The following is an 18,060-nucleotide window of genomic DNA, read 5'->3' on the forward strand; positions in this document are numbered from 1 at the left end:
CACACACATACACATTCTTTTTTCCTCTTTCTCTCTCTCAAATAAATAAATAAAATATTTTTAAATTACTTAAAAGTATGGATTATAAGAGTTTAGAAAAGAAGGTAGCTTTAAGAATCATTAGGCACAAATCAATCCAACAATAGAAAATGTACTTTTTTACAAGATAGGATTTATAAAAATAATATATACATATGGTAATTAGCAAATAATATAACATAATGGAAAAACATTAAAGAAGATATGGGCTGGAGAGATGGCTCAACAGTTAGATACTTGCTTGCAAAGCTTGGCAGCCGGGGGTCATTTCCCCAGTACCCACATAAAGCCAGATGCACAAAGTAGAACATACATCTGAAGTTTATTTACAGCAGCAAGAGGCCTTGGTGTGACCATTTTCTTTCTCTCTCTCTCTCTCTCATAAGTAAAATAAATATATATATATTTTAAAGTAAGAAAAAGAGCCTATGTACATGGGAAAAGAATGGGTGCCATGACTTTATAAATGGTAAATCAATCGATGTGTTCCATATAGTTTCAGTTGATCTTGAAACAGCTCAATCTTTAGGATTTTATGTTATTTTAAAAAATGTATATGGAAGAACAATTTGGCCTAGAGTAACCAACTTATACCCAGAGAAGAATGAGATAAGGAACTTGCTCCTCCAAGTACTAAGATGCCTTGTGAAGGGAAAATGATGAAGACACTGTCCTCAGTGCCTCAGGAGCTGACCAGCTGAATAGTATAAGAATAAGTCAAGAAGGGACCCAATACATTTCTGCCACTGGGAAACTAAGTCAGAACTGATACTACTGCACTTGGGGATGGATGGGTCAATAAAAGATATTAGGAAGATTGACCACACTTCATATTATCATGAAATATGTTTCCAATGGTCTTAAACACTAATAGAAATATTTTAAATTTTGGGAAGAAAATGTATAATATTTTTGTGATTTCTTAAAATAAAAAAATTTCAAATCATAAGAATCTTTTGATAAAGACCATTAAGAAAATACGGTCATCAAAAGAAACTATATATACATGAAGAAGGAGCCATATACTGACAGAAGATAATTGTAACACATATAACTAAAAAATAAAACATTATCTGGAATATATTAAGATCTCATCTGAATTATAAAAAAAACACAGCTAATAATAGAAACATGGACAAAACACTTAAGCAAACACTTTAAAATGCAAAACCCAAAGGTTAATAAATACATTTAGCCTCACTAGTGAAAATAGCTTCACATATATGCTAGCTAAAGTATGGATAGTAAAAGGAAAGTTGATACAACCATAGTCTTAAAGCAACATAGTATTATCCAGTGGATTACAAGTTGTGCAAATTCTGTAGCACAAGAAATTCCCTTTAACATTTGCCTCTCCTTGAGGTATTCTTACTGATGTGTAACAAGAAAATGTTCATAATTGTTCACTACTGGTTATTTGGAGTGTAGCACAGTGGTCATCTGCTTGCCTGGCATGTACATCTTTAGTACCCACCCCCCTCAAAAAAGTCATTACATGGTTTATAATAGCTATAGTTAATATGAATTAATTGCAATCATACTTTTAAATGAAAAATTGAATGATCAAAAGAACAATTTGCAAAATATTATATATATGTTGTTACCTATATATGGAGTTTTAAAAAGAAGGAAATAAATCTGGAGAGATGGCTTAGCAGTTAAGGCACTGGCCTGTGAATCCTAAGAACCCAGGTTTCATTCCCCGTTACCCACATTAGCCAGATGCACAAGGTAGCGCATGCCTCTGGAGGTCATTTGCAGCGGCCGGAGGCTCTGGCACACCCATTCTCTGTCTGTGTCTGTCTCTGTTTCTCTCTCTCTCTTTAATAAAGTAAATAAATAATGTTTTAAAAACTAAATAGAAGCAAATCTATTAAATATATTCTTTAAGAATGCATTAGTGAAATAAGTTGTAGGAAAAGCAGAGGCTACAACTGGAAGTACGGCAGAGAAGGGATTTTAGAAGGACTAGTTTTATTGTTTAGGCCTCATAGAGGTGCATAAGTACATTTTCTTCTCTTTCATTTTCCATATGACCTACAAACATACATACACACATCATAAACAGAATTTTTGTAAATGAAATTTTTAGCTGGGCATGGTGAACATGCATATAATTGTAGCACATGGGCGGTAGAGGTAGAATGATTATGAGTTCAAGGGCACATAATGGGTTTGCAGCTAGCTTGGGCTATATGACACACTGTGTGAAAGAAAGAAATGTGTGTGTGTGAGTAAGTGCAAAATAATTGGAAAGTAAAAAACAACAGGGAAAAAAAAAAAAAACACACACACAGAAGTTTCAGCCTTAAAATCTTACTTTAAGTTTTAGTAAGAGAAAAAGAGGCTAGCATCTGCTAGACATTTACCCTAAGAGGAAGGTTCCTGAGGTCACAGGTCTCCTTTAAGTAAACATTCCCTTTGGTTCCCCACTTCTATTGAGCCTCAGTGTGAATGATTCTTTTCATATACTTGTGGACTTGAGATCAGGCCAGGCCTTTACCAATACAACTAATTTATTTCCTGGTAGAGTTTGAAAGTACATTAAGCATTCACTTATAGCATTGGAAGCCAGAATTTTAAAATAGGGTTAAAGGCATGATTAAAGCCAGAATTCATTCAATGGAAAGTCATTAAAAGGAAAGTTAATGCTTATACTGCTTTGTCAGGCTTGTCTCACACAAGTGTGTTAGATACAGGGCAATGAGGCAGTTACACTATGCTGTCATGGCATTTAGTTCAAAATGGGCAGGGCAAATTCTAGAGTAGATTCAAGCTTTTTTTAGTCACATATATGCCATAATCTCTTGGTAAACTTTTGTAATTTTCATTTTTCCTGAACAAAGTATTTTAATTTCTCTTTAATCTTCACCATATATTTTGACTGTGAAATACTATTGAATTTCACTGGTGAACATTCTGGGTAAATCACTAAGGAAAAATTTAATGGACAGGCCAAATGAATGAGAAATCTTTATTTATTAATTATTTTCTGGCATATCATTAAAGCCAAAAGTCTGTCCTCTTTCTCAAACACACACACACACACACACACACACACATACACAAAGCATCTAAATTTGTTGTCTCACATGATACGAGTCCCAAATCTATCTATATGTAAGCTATATGTAGATCTCACCAGCAGATCAATGAGACAGAAATTCAGAAGGAGATGGGCAGGGGAAAAATGATGGCTTTCCTTGGCTCACATTTCTCACTGTCTGCATACATTCATAAAAGTCACCAGAACATTTAGGCCCACTAAGACAGACTAGAATCAGAAGGTATCAAAAGTTGGTGTAGCAGAAACTACAGTGGTATTTTGTCAGAATGAGTTTTAAGTTAGAAATTTTATGCTTGTGTTAGAAAAAAATGAACTACTTTGTACTTTGGTTTGTTTTTTGAAGTTTTTGTATTTTAATAAAATTAAAAGGGTTGTGTTTACTTGAGCAGCATACATAATAAAACTATCAGGTTGGTATGAACTTCTGGAAGTAAAGATAATTTTAACTCAAATATGAATAATTTATTTCTAAGAAAACTTTATAGGGCAGGAAAGTCCCAAACTGTTTCTCTCATTTGTATATATAATTTGGTTCACTATGGAATTTTAGTGGCATAGATTGGAAGATGGTTATATAGTGACGCTAAAGTGCCTTTATGTTGCTATGACAAAGCACCTGATGAAAAGCGACTGAAGGGAGGAAAGTTGTTTACCTTGTCTTACAGTATCAAGGGATACTCCATGACGACATGGGAAACACAGCATGAGCAGAGGCTGGACATCACCTCTGCCACAGCATGTAGAAGCAGCAGCAAGTGAGCAGAACCCTAGAAGTTATTTTAAGGTTAACTGTACTGCAGGAATAGGCCAGGAAATTATGACTAAGGTTCCGAAAGTAGAAAGGAGAGCCTACATAGAATCAGGTTTGTAGATGAAGGTTTGTTGCCCATGGCTCTAGTAGGCTTCTCAAGGTTGGACTTATCTAACAGCTTCAGGAGTTCAGACCAGGAAATTTTCCTTGGCATTTAGTGTATGCACATGTCTCTTTCATCAGTCTCCAGAGGCAGGTGAAAATGAAGGCATTCTGACATATCTCAATGGCTTTCTCTAACATCTAAAGCTCAGTTCTGCATCTTCTCAGAATCAAGTGCTCTTACAAGAATTTTGAATGATTTTTTTTTTTTTTTTTTTTTTTGTGGACTTGAGGATGCCTCACATGGTTTTCTGCTGACAAACCACTGGCTTTCTAGGTAGTGTGGCAAGATTACTGGGCTTCATGAAATACTGACAGTAGGATTTGGACCGCCCTCTGCTTGGTGAGCATAGCCTGATCTTAAGCTGATAATGCCAGGGATAGAGATTGAGCTGTACCCAGAGAGCACTTTACTGAAATGTTAACTGAGTGATGTTCCCAAGGCCATACAGATGGTTTTGAAATTGTATTTGTGGGTGCAGAGGTAAAAAGGAATACCTTTATATTCTTTCATTATATTTAGAAAATAAAATATAGTTCACACAACAATAAATTCTAACTTAATGAAAAGATTAGAAAGAAGCAATGATAATATGCTTTTTCTGAAACAGTAAGAAATTATTTTCCTAGAAAAAATTAAAATACTACTTTTGGGATTCAAAATTTATTCGTTTTTAAATGGTTATTAAATAGATTTATATAAATTCAGGGTGAAAGTTGTTAATTAGTAAAATTCCTAACCAAAATACTATCATTAGATGAGGAGAAGTTACCCAGCTTTATGTAGCTTGTTTTCATATTCTCATAGTTGATTAACTGTATCTTCCTCATACAATAATCAAAACAAAGGATAACTGGAGGCCAAGTGATCGGGCTTATTTAGGCTAAAACATTTGGTATTCTATAATAGGCAAACAGTGAATGGATGCAAGTGAAAGTTGACCTTCCACAGGGGAGTCACACAATTTTTGACCAAGTTCATGGGGCTCATGTCAGCACATGGAAAGAGCAATTCCTGAAGCAGCAATGTTCACCAAACTAGAGTGAAACTCACATGTCTCTAAATGAAACTGCATCAAACATGTTTTTCTCTTTAAATTAATTTTATAAAAGTTAATTATAAAATCAATTTTATAAAAGTACAACATAAAGACAAAAAAAGAAAAAGCCAAAATACCGAACACAAAAAATTAACATTATTAAAATTAAAGTACCCTTTGACCTAACGTCCCATAATGTAATCATCTAGTAGGAAGTACATCTTTCCAGTTTTTCTATGCAATTATAAGCAATATTTACCATTAGGAAATGTGTCTAATGTTACTGTTTTTCTAAATATTTTAAATGTTGTTCTACAGCATGCTATACTCTCTCTTGCTGATCAGTTCATGCCAGTAAATAATGAGTTATGGAGTGTTTATTCTATGGTTCTCACTTCTAAGCACTTTTAGATGTATTAATGCATTTAATCTTCAAAACAATATAGTGATTGTATTATGTCATCATCGTTCCCATTTGGTAGTCACAGCACCTCTGGGATTGCTGAAAGGTTGGGTAAATTTTCCAACTTTATGGCATGGCAGTGTGTTCCGGATGTGGAACAAGAAAGATGGACTCCAGGTCCTCTCACAGTGACTGTTTTGTACTGCCCTCTGAGAGGCTTAATCTACCACCTGAATGCAGTATGCATCGACCCAAATCCCAGTAGGTTCATCTTTCATGAACTTAGAGCGACTGAATAATATGCAGATACTCTTCAAGTTTTAAAATGCCACAAAGTGCCTTATTATGCTCAGCATTTCACTTGGCAATAGCACGAGCAGGTAGGACTGTTTTGAGGGACATAAGGCACATCAGAATGCACAGTGGATCCCATTGTTATTCAGCTCCATTCCCCTCTCGCCTTCAGCAGCCTGGGACTGATCCTCCAGCAGCATTCCATTTACGTCAAAAACAACGTCAATCCAGTGAAAAAATTCAAATGACTCACAGCAGTACTATAGAGAACTGGTCTCTGTATAATATGATATGTAGCATCCTAATTTCATAGAGCATTTTTCATAACAGCTGCTAAAATCATAATCAAATCCATTAAATGATTTTAAAGGATACAATATGAAGCTATAATGAAAGTAGCCTTAAAATGCAGGTAAGGTGGAGCCCCACCCACTCAAAACTGCACCATCATTAGCTCCTGTTCAGATATCTAAATGCATTGTCTGGGTTTACTGATCACTCAAGGCCATTCCACTTTTGTATTTCTAGCTGAATTTGAGTCAGAGGTAGGCTGTCTCACAGACTGAGTGTCCGCAGGAAAGAATAAATCAGAAAACAGAGGAAGAAAAGGAAATTTTCGTCTGCCCTGTAAACAGCAAAACAAGATAGACTGGAGAGAAGAGGGGACAGGAGGAACGGGAGAGCCAGGGCCTCCGGAGGGACTTTGTGGAATTGATTAGGAGATTAGGATCTCTGTGAGGTGGCCACCTAAGCCCCTCCATCCAGCAGCACAAAGCATGGAACTGAAGCCAAATGGATCTTCCCTGTCACACTGCCATCTGCCAACTGACATCCATGATTTTAGGGTAAGAATTTACACTTGATATACACAAAGCAGAAAAAAAAAAAAGCCCTCAGTTTTGTTTTCCCTGAGGCTGTATGCTTCTGTGAGTCTGCAGTTAGTACTTGACGTGTATTTCTGTTTCCAACATAAAGGAGAATGGAAAAGAGAATTTGAGGCAGCCGAAAATAGCTTGTGACGTTCAGTTCCAGCAAGAGTGACCTAAAAGGAACATGGTCCTCTAGGCCCAAGCTCTGTCCATTCTTTTCCACAGGGTAACTATGTGACACGGGTAGTGCATGGGTTGCATAGCCACTATTGGGCCCCAATCTTCTTATATGAGGCATAAGACTGAAAGTTCTTTTGAGCTACCATATTGTGAGTCGTATCCTATATGACAAGAAGACAGCATAGAGTGGACAAGCAAAGCACATGTCTGGTTACCCAGAAGCCTATGTCTTAGGCAGACCTCTGTCTACACACATCTCTTCTAATATCTCAAGGATGCTACTAGCACTGCCTTTCCTGGGTGCTTCTTACAGATTGCATCCCTTCCAGCCTCCCTCTGCTGTGAAAGTGACAGTTCTCAGCACCCTTCCACTTTTCTGGTTCTTTTACAAACCTTTCAAACCTTTTTTTTTTTTTTTTTGTCCGGATGGAAAGCAAAATTACTGGTTTGTAATCCACTGCCACAAAGTGTCTCACATGCTTGCTTCCAGAACATCACAGGTTCTTAATCACATGCACTGTATTGTTGGCCCCTTAGGTAATAAATTTAAGGTACCATTTTTCCAGTTATCCCAGAAAACTGAATCTTTAATAGACATAATTCCATGTGCACTCATGTAGTTTGCCCCTAATCAGCCAATAGTAAAGCAAATATGCCATATCACCTTTCTAGGTTGTTTGATGGCAGGCTGTTCAGTAGTAATGGAACCAATAGTCGCAATAAGCCCTCTGAAGTTTTACACCCAGCTAATAAGACATCCTAGGCCCCCTCATTTTATTTGTTTAGCACAAGTGATAGAGTAGCCACAATAGTCCTGGATGTGGGGTTCCAAGCTGTGTCTTAAAGGCTAGAATTCTGTTACCAAGTGGAAAGAGATTCTACTTTGGGCCTTTTTGTTACTTAGTAGCCAAAGTTCTTATTAAACCAACCAGTCCTGAGACAATGTGAGAAGTAATTTACTCTGTACTCTTCAGCAACTCTTTTTCCATAATCACTAATAAATATGAAATAACAATGATAATATTCATATATAGCTTGGTGGAGAGCTGAATTTATTATATTAGTAGCATCAGTTATGATTTTATAATTTTCAAAACACAGCTCTAGTGGTATTGTCTTACAGTGTTAACTTTTTGAACATTGGCTGAGTTAGTCCATAGGTAGTAGGCTAGGAGTCACAACACTAGAAGTCATGACTGCTCATCAGCCAGCTGTGCAGACAAGGACAAAATACTCAGATTTCCTGAGCTTCAGAAAAGGAGAAAAGCTCCTGGCTTTTTGTCTCATATGGCTATAATAGATGGAGTATATGAATGACACTGTTGTGGATTACAGAGCATGCAGCTCAGATATGAGACAGAAAAGATGGAAGATGTGCATATGCTGTGGTACTTTTAATTATATTATTGCTTTCATCTGAGAAGTATGCTGCATTTATATGTAAACAGGACTTGTAAGGTTGACTTTCTCCCAATTATCACAACTAATGAACTCTTAATGGGCAGCTGAAAATATAGATTTTATTGCAAGGAGGAAATTAAAGTGATGGAGGAGATTATTTTTCTCCGTTGACATATAAAAAGTAGAGACTGCTAATTGGAAAGTGTCTAGTTATTCTTTATATATGCTTGACTGGCTGACTTCTCCAAATATTCTTTATTCACTCAAGCCTAGGAAACAGCAAGTCAGATAGTTCTGTGAGTATTGTAGTTCCATGGCTATATCTCCTGTACCGAGTACTTGGTTTCCAATGAGGGAAGTACTGTCTGAGAGCTTCTGTGTTCTAGTTCATATGTCTCTAGAATAATGCCGTAAAAAGGAATTCCCTGAGCTAATGGTGGTGGAAGAAAATATTTTATTCTGTTAATTCAATTACATGTTCATTTTCTTTAATTTAGTACTTTATTTTTAATAACTTAAATTCAGAAGCACTTAACAATTAATTCCCTTAAAATAACTTCATTTAATGACTGTCACCCTGAAAAAATAAAATATGATTAATCATCAAACCGATTTATTTCCAGGGACTGATCACAGATACAGATGTGAAGAATTGTTTCTTTCCAAAAAACTATTTTTCTCCAACCAATATCCATACCACTACTTCAGTAGGTATATCCACATGCAAACCATCTTCTTCCCCTTAAGGTGCTAAGTCTAGGGTGCTAGGAGCAAGACTAAAGATGACCACAGGGATGCTCCCTGAGGTCATTATTAATTCATTGTTTTATTATTCTTCATCTTCTCCACCTTTCCCCTTGTTTTTTTTGTTGTTGTTGTTGTTGTTGCTTTGTTTGTTTTTTTGTTTTGTCTTCTAGGGGCAAAGTCTCACAATATAGTCCAGGTTAGCCTTGAGCTCATAGTGGTCATCATGCATGTGTCTCCCAAGCGCTGGGATTATCTGCATGAGCTTCAGGCCCAGCTGCAACTGGTACCGCTCCCCTCCTCCCCTCTCCTTCCTTCCTTCCTCTCTCTGTGCTTCCTTTCCTTGCTTCTCCCCCCTCTTTCCTCTTCTGTCTTTTTTTTTCTCTTGAAGTCTTCTTACTGTAAGGCTTATTCTTTTTTATTTTTATTGTTTCATTTATTTGAGAGCTACAGACAGAGAGAGAAAAAGGCAGATAGAGAGAGATAATGGACATGCCAGGGCCTCCAGCCACTACAAATGAACCCCAGACGCGTATGCCCCCTTGTGTATCTGGCCAATGTGGGTCCTGGGGAATCGAGCCTCGAACCAGGGCCCTTAGGCTTCACAGGCAAGTGCTTAACCGCTAAGCCATCTCTCCAGCCCTGTAAGGCTTAAACAAGTAGGGAGAAGACTGGTTATAAAACTAACCTTTGGACTGGAGAGGTGGCTTAGCAGTTAAGGCACTTGCCTATGAAGCCTAGGAACCCAGGTTTCATTCCCTAGTACCCATGTAAGTCAGATACAAGGTGGCACATGTGCCTGAAGCTCTTCTTCTTTTCTTTTCTTTTCTTTTCTTTTCTTTTCTTTTCTTTTCTTTTCTTTTTTTTTTTTTTTTTTTTTTTAAGGTAGGGTCCTACTCTAGACCAGGCTGACCTGGAATTCACTATGTAGTCTCAGGGTGGCCTTGAACTCACAGTGATCCTTCTACTTCTGCCTCCCAGGTGCTGGGATTAAAGGCATATGCCACGCTGGCTGTGTCTGAAGTTCTTTAATAGTGGCCAGAGGCCCTGGAGTGCCTGTTCTTTCTTTCTCATTCTCTTTCTCTCTCTCTCTCTTCCTTCTTTTCCTCCTCCTGTTCCTTCTTCTTTTTCCTCTCTCAAATAGATAAAATATTTCTAAAAAACTAACCATTATCTGCAATTGTTGTAGTTATCTGCATTGGTAATAAATGAAGACCCTGTGGCCAGGCTTTGTTTTATTTCAACTATCTTCAGTTTGCTCTACTCTTTCTATAGGGCCCAAGGGGGAACACACTGGGTTTTTAGATGATTATATTAATATCAAAGTGGTTCAAGATGTCAGTGAGCTTTTCTGTAGAATGTTTACACTTATGGTCACCCTCCGCCCTCCACACTTGCCATGGACAGCTGGATGGCTTTCATCCTTAGAGTTTCTAAGATCTCCTCACCTTCCCCTTGTATCTGTGGTCATCAAATACCCCAATGTACATGCACATAGGCTGATGCAAGTTTGAGCTTTCATAGTTGCACTGCAGGCAGACCTTGTGCTCTCTGAGTGTTAGGATTTTGTTGCTCATGGAGCATCAGACAGGCTCTAATGGATATCACCAGTTGTTTGATGTTGCTGTTAACCTGGGATTTTTGTTATCAGTGTCTTTCCACTCCAAAGGTGTCTTTCACAGATCATTTTGTAACATTCTTTACTTAGACTTGAATGAAGCAGTCCCAGAGACAGAACGCCTAGATTCAAAAGCACTGAAAACACGGGCCCAGCTCTCTGTGAAGAACAGGCGCCAGAGACCCACCAGGACTAGGCTCTATGATAGCGTCAGTTCCACAGATGGGGAGGACAGTCTCGAGCGGAAGGTGAGTTCCCTCACCTATTTTCAGACTTATGCCTAGACTGTGTCATTGTTCCTCGGGCTTCTTCCAGGTGACGGTTACTCCTGTAACCAGAGTCTGTTCCCCACTGGAAACAACATGAACAAGCTCGTGTCTATGTATCCTGAATATTTTTGCAACTTGATATATTGTTGTCATTTTAATTATTTCCTTACTTATTCAGTAAGCTAGCCAGGAGCTTAACTGAATTATTTCATGATGGTATTCAGTTGTTGGTTATCTAGTGGAAAATAATGAATGTGCAAGTAATTGTTTTTATATGTCTTGGGTCACTCTGATAGCCATAGTGTTCATATGGTGACCAGTTACTAACTGGGAGCTCTCAGCAGTAAACCAACAAAGAAAGATTCCTTTCCATGGGGAATTACTTTTTTTAAAAGGTTTATTTCAAAGTAAGTATTGTTAATAATGGATACTTCAGTGGTATAACCTCCTTTATAATCTCTTATACCAACAGCCATCAGACAGTCTCTATAACCATATGCATGTTACCAAATCACTTCCGCCCAAGGGTCTGAGAACTTCTCCAAAATCAGATTCTGGTGTTCCACCCCTCACCCCTGAGGCTAGCCATGTGTTATCCCTCTCGTCTGACCACATAGCTGAGTTTCAAGAAGGATCACCATGCCCAGAGAGGGGAATTTGCTCCTCTGTCTGGGGACATACTTCACTCTCCTCTCCTCTAAAGTCCAGTCATGATATGGAAGACTCTCCTTGCCACCATCAAGTAACCAAGAAAGCATTACAAGTCAAAGGTATGGTAAAAGTTTTTATTGTTCCACTTGGGCCTTTTCTGAATTTACTAACATCTCAACTTGTACAATAGGAAAGTAAGTTTTTCTCATAGTCCTAAATCTCCTAATTCTAATCTCCTCAAAGTTCATAGTATTGTCATCCTTTTATTTATGGATGAGAAACCCCTACTCACATATATCTTGTTTCATTTGCTTAAAATTGTCTTCCTATCAGTGTGACATTTTTATCTCTTTAGCACTCCAAAAGTGTATTACTAAAAGGATTTTTTGTGTGTGAGACAATCTAAAGATTTTGTAGATTAGCAACCCAGAGTTCTGAAAAGAAATTAACATAGTCATAAAGGAAAAAATATGAAGATCAAAGTGATATAGGTCATTACCAATTTATAGATTTTAATTTAAATGTTTTCACAATAATTATTTGTGTATCAAAGAGTGTGATAAGATAGCAATAAAGATAATACAGTGAATAGTCATTAAATTTCAAAATAGGTTTCTAGAATACACTAGAACATTATAGCAGTGTTAATAGATCTTGTGTCTTTAATTGCATATTTCAGTGTAGGAAAGCAATAAATTCTTATTTAAATAAATTAAATAATACAGAGAAATATAAAATATTGGTTCTTCTTCCATATCTGATGTGTTTTTTTAAGTAAAGGTAGACTTTGGAAGTAAAAGCTATACACACAGACAGAATGAAATTACCTTTTTGACATTTATAAGTTTGGCTTTTTCAGATTTATATTTTTATAACAATAGATCCTCACTAAACACATTAAACTAAAGCTTTGTTTTATAAAAAATATTTTATGGGTACTTATCTATGGCATTATAAAGTGGGTATATGTATTTTCCCTGAGAACCTGGTACCTGTCTACTAGAATTAAGTACAGCAGTATTCATAGCAAGTCTGCTTGTGACCACACACAGCAGAATGGGTAAGTGGATTCTCTTTTTTTTTTTTTTTTTTTTGGCTTTTTGAGGAAGGGTCTCACTCTAGCCCAGGCTGACCTGGAATTCATACTGTAATCTCAGGGTGGCCTTGAACTCATGGCAATCCTCCTACCTTTGCCTCCCTCCTGAGTGGGATTAAAGGCGTGCACCACCTTGCCCAGCTGGGATAAGTGGATTCTTGTAGTGAGTCTATGCAGCAAGGGAAATGAACAACCACACCTAAATGCGACAAGAGTGGGGAATCTCTGGAACCAGACATTGACAGGATAAAGCAAACTACAGAAGAAGATGTGTAATTCTTTTTATAGAGGGCAAGACTAGTAGATGACTTAGAGTCCATGCAGAAATTATAGGCTAGCCAGGCGTGGTGGTGCACACCTTTAATCCCAGCACTTGGGAGGCTGAGATAGGAGGATCGCCATGAGTTTGAGGCCACCCTGAGACCACATAGTAAATTCCAAGTCAGCCTGGGGTACAGCAAGACCCTACTACAAAAAGAAAAGAAAAGGTTACAAACGGAATGACAAAATCAGTTACTTGACAGGGCAGGTCAGGGAGGACAAATGCAAGAGAGACCTATACACTTCAGTGGAGGGAGCAGAAGCAGTGGCTTGTGTTACTGTCTCTTGCTTAGTATACTCAAGAGAGATGATCATTTGAATTATGCACCTAGCTGCCAGAACCTGGAGACTAGATGGGAAAAATTCCATTTGCCAAGGCTAGCAGTGGTGTGCCACACACCTGTCCACTGTGGGCTCAACTTCACAGCACACTTATGAAAGGTCCACACTGATTTCACTCTACCAGATCACAAACTGGAAGCATTTAACTCTTGGTCATCATTTGAATGCTGTGCCTTTCTGGCTTTCCTGCTGGAGCCTGTCAGGTACTACAGTTGTTTCCTCTAGTCCGGTCCTGAGCACAGTTCTTCTGGAAGAAGTTCTTCTGGGGAATGCAGTAGTTAGTGAGCACATAATACCAGTGCAGGCAGGAGAGTTTATGTCAGGCCTGCTAATGCAGCCAGAGTGCTTGTCAGGTTGGGGAACAGCTTGCCTGTGGTGCTGGCCGACTTTCAAAGGCTTTAAGGATTGAGAAAGTTCCATTAATTAAAGTATGGCTTTGATAGAGCATTTATAGACATATACTTGTAGCAAGCTCACTATCATTTCTTTTTTTGTATGACTTTTTAAAAATTTATTTCTTTTTTTATTAACAACTTCCATGATTGTAAACAATATTCCATGGTAATGCCCTCACACCCCCCCCACTTGTCCCTTTGAAACTCTACTCTTGGTCATATCCCCTCCCCTTCTCAGTCATTTTCTCTTTTACTTTGATGTCATGATCTTTTCCTCTTATTATGATGGAAGTATGTAGGTAGTGTCAGGCACTGTGAGGTCATGGGTATTCAGGCTATTTTCTGTCTGGACGAGCACGTTGTAAGGAGTCCTACCCTTCCTTTGGTTCTTACATTCATTTCTTAATTTAAAAAAAAAAAGTGTGCTCAGACTCTAGTCTATAAGAAAGTGAAATGACTGAAGCATGCAGGGGCTATTTATATGTGGATTTCCAGTTTGTATGTATGAGGCATAACTGTTTTGGAGCAGAAGGAACATATAGAGACAGTGTCACATTGCTGGATGAACTTCAAAACCAGAAACAGTTAATGAGAGGAAGGGCTTTATTTCAGCTCATAGATCCAGGGGCAAGTTCAATCAATGGTAAAAGAATCTGCTTCCATCCATCCAAGCAGAGAGAAGCAACCAAACACAGCAAAAGCAGGAAGCACAAACTGGCAGCAAACAGGACCCTACCAGAGCTCAAACTTCTATGCATACCTTTGGGCTGAGATTCAGATCTGTCCCCAAACACATCTTGGGCTGAACTCTAACATCTGCCCCCAGTGACACCTCTTCCAGCTAGGCTGCAATTTCCAAATTACAAGTTTAATTTTAACAACTAAGTCAATGGGGACATACATTCTAACTACCATAGAGTGGCTGTTGTTCCCTTGTTTTATTTTGTTATTGAAGTATTGAGGATTGGATCCAGAGCTCTGGCCTCAGACCTTCACAGGTAGCTGCCCCTGTCTGCTACTGTTTTTTCTTTGGAATTAGCAGGATCAGAAGAGAGGGGGTGGGGAATTTTTACCTAGAGACAAAGTACTTGGGATTTCCCTTTCAGCTCTCTTGGGCTGATCAGATTTCTTGGTTACAGAGCACAAGATGTTCAGGGATCTGATATAAAGTATCAGCTTGGTAAATAATCAGTGACTAGTAGATGGCAGAGACAATGCCATTGCCTCACATTCTTTCACTGCATTCACAAATGCTTTTCTAGCCTTAAAGGTGTTCTCTGCTATGTTCACTCGACATTCATTCATTCACTTGTGTTCACTTGGCAGTTGCTAAGCACCTGTTTGTCAGGCTGTATGCTAAAGCTACTCTATAGTGACTGACAGGATGTTATCCTTTTCTGCCCATCTGCCACCCCTCCCTTCTCTTGCATGTTCTCCCCCTGCCTCCATGTCTTTCTAGCTTTTGTGTTTGATGGAAGGCTTAAGCTTCTTTGGTACCCACACCACGTCATGATCAATACACAGGAAGTGCTTTCTAGCCTCCTACTCCTAAATTCTGTTGCACTTTGAAACTTGTCAAAGTGGAAGACCTGTCACCTCAGTGCCTTGGGGAGTTGATTTTGACCCCCACTGTCCTAAATCCAGGATCTCAGGAGTATACACAGATTGAATGAAGCTCAGAATGACTGGCTCATGCTGCTCGAAACTTGGAAAGCACTTACCACCAGCACAGTAATCTTCTGCTTTGCAGCAGGAGGGTCAGCTGACACATCTGCCATGCCATCCTTCACTCATTCCATTCTCTGTCTCCTCAGTATGGCTAGAAGTCAAAAGCTTGCTCACTTAGCCTAAAAGTAGATTCAAATCAACTGGATATGTATCCAGAATATGTCATTAGTGTGATGATCAGATGCCTGTGTCATTAGTTTCCCATGTCCCTCAAGGCTGTCCCTGCCTGGTTCCCAATAAACAGACTTCAGTATCGTTCAAACCTTAGGAAATCCCATATTCACTTTTGTTGACATAGCTGAGGCCAACATAGCATAGGTTAATAGAGTGGCATCTGCTGCCTTCTTTGTAATTGTAATCTGGAGAATAAAGCCCTCCAATTCCATACATTCCTTGTTGTGTGAGACCTCTGACGTCACTCTGTGTGTGTGTGTGGTTCATACCTCTCATTGGTTTATCAGTGAGGAAAATAAGCGAGTTCTTCATACTCACGGGTATTAGCCAGCCCTCATGTTAGCCTCAGATCTTCCTGAGGCATTAAGCACACTCATTTCATTCCCAGTTTTTGCTGTTCCCTCTGTCTCTAACATTTTGTGTACAGTAAGCAATCTAGAGGTTAAGTGTGAGCCAAAGTTTTCTCATCTTGTTAATCTCCATCTTCTTAATTTCTAAGAGAAGAGTGTGGCAAATAATTCACTGATGCTCAATAATTCTCTGTATGAATTCCTATGAATATCTGTCCAGGAAAATAATGCAGTCATCCAGAAAGGGCCTCCCCAGGCAAACCCAGCCACCACCTGATTTGTGAACAAAGTTTTTCTAGAATATGGCCCTGATTGCCAACTCTATGAGTATACTTTCGAGTCACTGGTGCTGAGACTGTACAGCTACCAACTTAAAATTTTGACTAGTTGACCCATTACAAAGAAAACTTTCTGATGCCTGGCCTATAAGTTTATTTCCTTCCACTCAGCATTGCTGGGTGAGCTCTAAAATTGCTCAGTGGTTAGTTGCTATTTCTCTGGATTTTTTCATGTATGTGTATAAGCATGCATGTTCATGTGTGTGTGTTCACATGCATGTTATATGTATAAATGTGGAGGGAAGAGGTCACCAGTAATGGAATTACAGTTTTGCACCACCTGACCTCTGTGTGGGCTCTGGAAATCTGAACTCAGATCACCAAGTTTGTGTGGCAAGCACTTTCCACACTGAGCCATCTTTCAAGCCCCTCTATTGAGTTTGGTTAAATCATCTGCCATTACTTTTGGTGTGTCAAGTTACTCCATAGATGACTGATTTACAGTCATGTTTGAAGTGACCCTGAGGATAGTGTTCCCATTACTCTCATTGGAATTGAAGGTTTTGGTGTTAGTGCCACATTTGTGTGTCATTATTTTTCTCATATTTGAGAGACATCTGGAGAGATTGAGACAGAAAGAATGCTATAATACTGCCTCAGGGAATAGTCCTATAACAGAATGCAGGCCAGTTAGAGGAACTGAAGACTTTTCTTTCTCGAGGCTTATAAAATAGGTTTCTCTGGCAGTAGGAGGCATGAAATACATTTGTTTATTCCCATTCTACAAGCACTTGTATTAAAGTTTTGACCTCTAGGTTTACATAGCAATGAGTCTCAGCCAGGATTAGCTAAAGTAAGCTGCAGAGATGGCTTAGCAATTAAGGTGTTTGCCTGCAAAGCCAAAAAGACTCAGGTGATTTCCCAGGACCCACATAATCTAGATGCACAAGGTGGCACATACATCTGGAGTTCAGTTACTGTGGCTGAAGGCCCTGGTGCACCCATCATTTCTCTCAAATAAATAAAATTAAATTTAAAAAGATTAAAAATCCATACATTAAAAAATATGAGCTAGAGTAAATTTAATACTATCAGTTTACTACTCAACTGGTAGAGATTATTTATTACCCTAAATTCATGTATGGTCATTAACACTTTGCCTGACACAGAAATATTTGACTTCAGAAATACTCATTGAGTTAATATCATCATGAATAGAACCCAGCTTTTTAAAGGCCTAATTGATCATATTGTATCTGCTTATTACACTAGACTTGTGTGAGCTGAGAGTTCAGGCCTGTGTCATTGTTCCAAGGAAGGAGACACATTCTGCCAAGGGAGTACAAGAGTCACCACCATCAGAGGGCTTTAGAAGGATAAAAGAAGGAGAAAGGGCAGGTCTAGAGGCCTGTAGGGCAAATTAATAATGTGAGCAAAGATGGGTGCTCAGTATGTGAATTCAAATGCTGGCTGTTGGTTTTAACAGAGTAGAGATTGATCATAACATCTAACAAGTGGGTTCAGTCTATAGCTCTAGAATTTAAATGTCTTAGCTATGTTATCCTATTCCTAGGGAACCACAGGATATTCTGAGCAGAAAATAAATAGCAAAATACAGTAGGTGTAGGGCAGTTAAAATAAGAAAACATTGAGGGGGGATACCTATGAAGAGAAAGAAACCTTGTGCAATACAGAGTGATACAAGAACTGTGAGGAATTAGGGGCAAGATACTAAGAAGAAAGTGAGTCACAGGGCTTCGACTTTAGGTCACTAGTGGAAAATAGAAAGTCAGAAAGATTATATGGAAAAATATCATTAACTCCTTTTTTTAAGAAAGGAAGTCCTGAGTTCGGGAGAGAAGCCAGGGTAGGGAGGGAGAATTGGGTG

At 38.5% G+C, this 18,060-nt stretch overlaps 1 protein-coding gene across 7 annotated transcripts in view; it reads left to right on the forward strand.

Annotated features, from left to right (window-relative positions):
* Nucleotides 1-18,060, forward strand: part of Ppp1r9a (protein phosphatase 1 regulatory subunit 9A) — a 336,716-nt gene that overhangs the window by 294,139 nt on the left and 24,517 nt on the right. For 5 of the 7 annotated variants that reach the window (XM_045159908.1, XM_045159910.1, XM_045159909.1 and 2 more), the window contains exons 12-13: nt 10,659-10,816; nt 11,310-11,607. In XM_045159908.1, the coding sequence (XP_045015843.1) occupies nt 10,659-10,816; nt 11,310-11,607 (456 nt within the window). The remainder of the gene's footprint in view (nt 1-10,658; nt 10,817-11,309; nt 11,608-18,060) is intronic. The other 2 variants (XM_045159912.1, XM_045159913.1) reach the window with 1 other exon arrangement.

Source organism: Jaculus jaculus, chromosome 10, assembly GCF_020740685.1.
Source record: "Jaculus jaculus isolate mJacJac1 chromosome 10, mJacJac1.mat.Y.cur, whole genome shotgun sequence".
NCBI lineage: Eukaryota > Metazoa > Chordata > Mammalia > Rodentia > Dipodidae > Jaculus > Jaculus jaculus.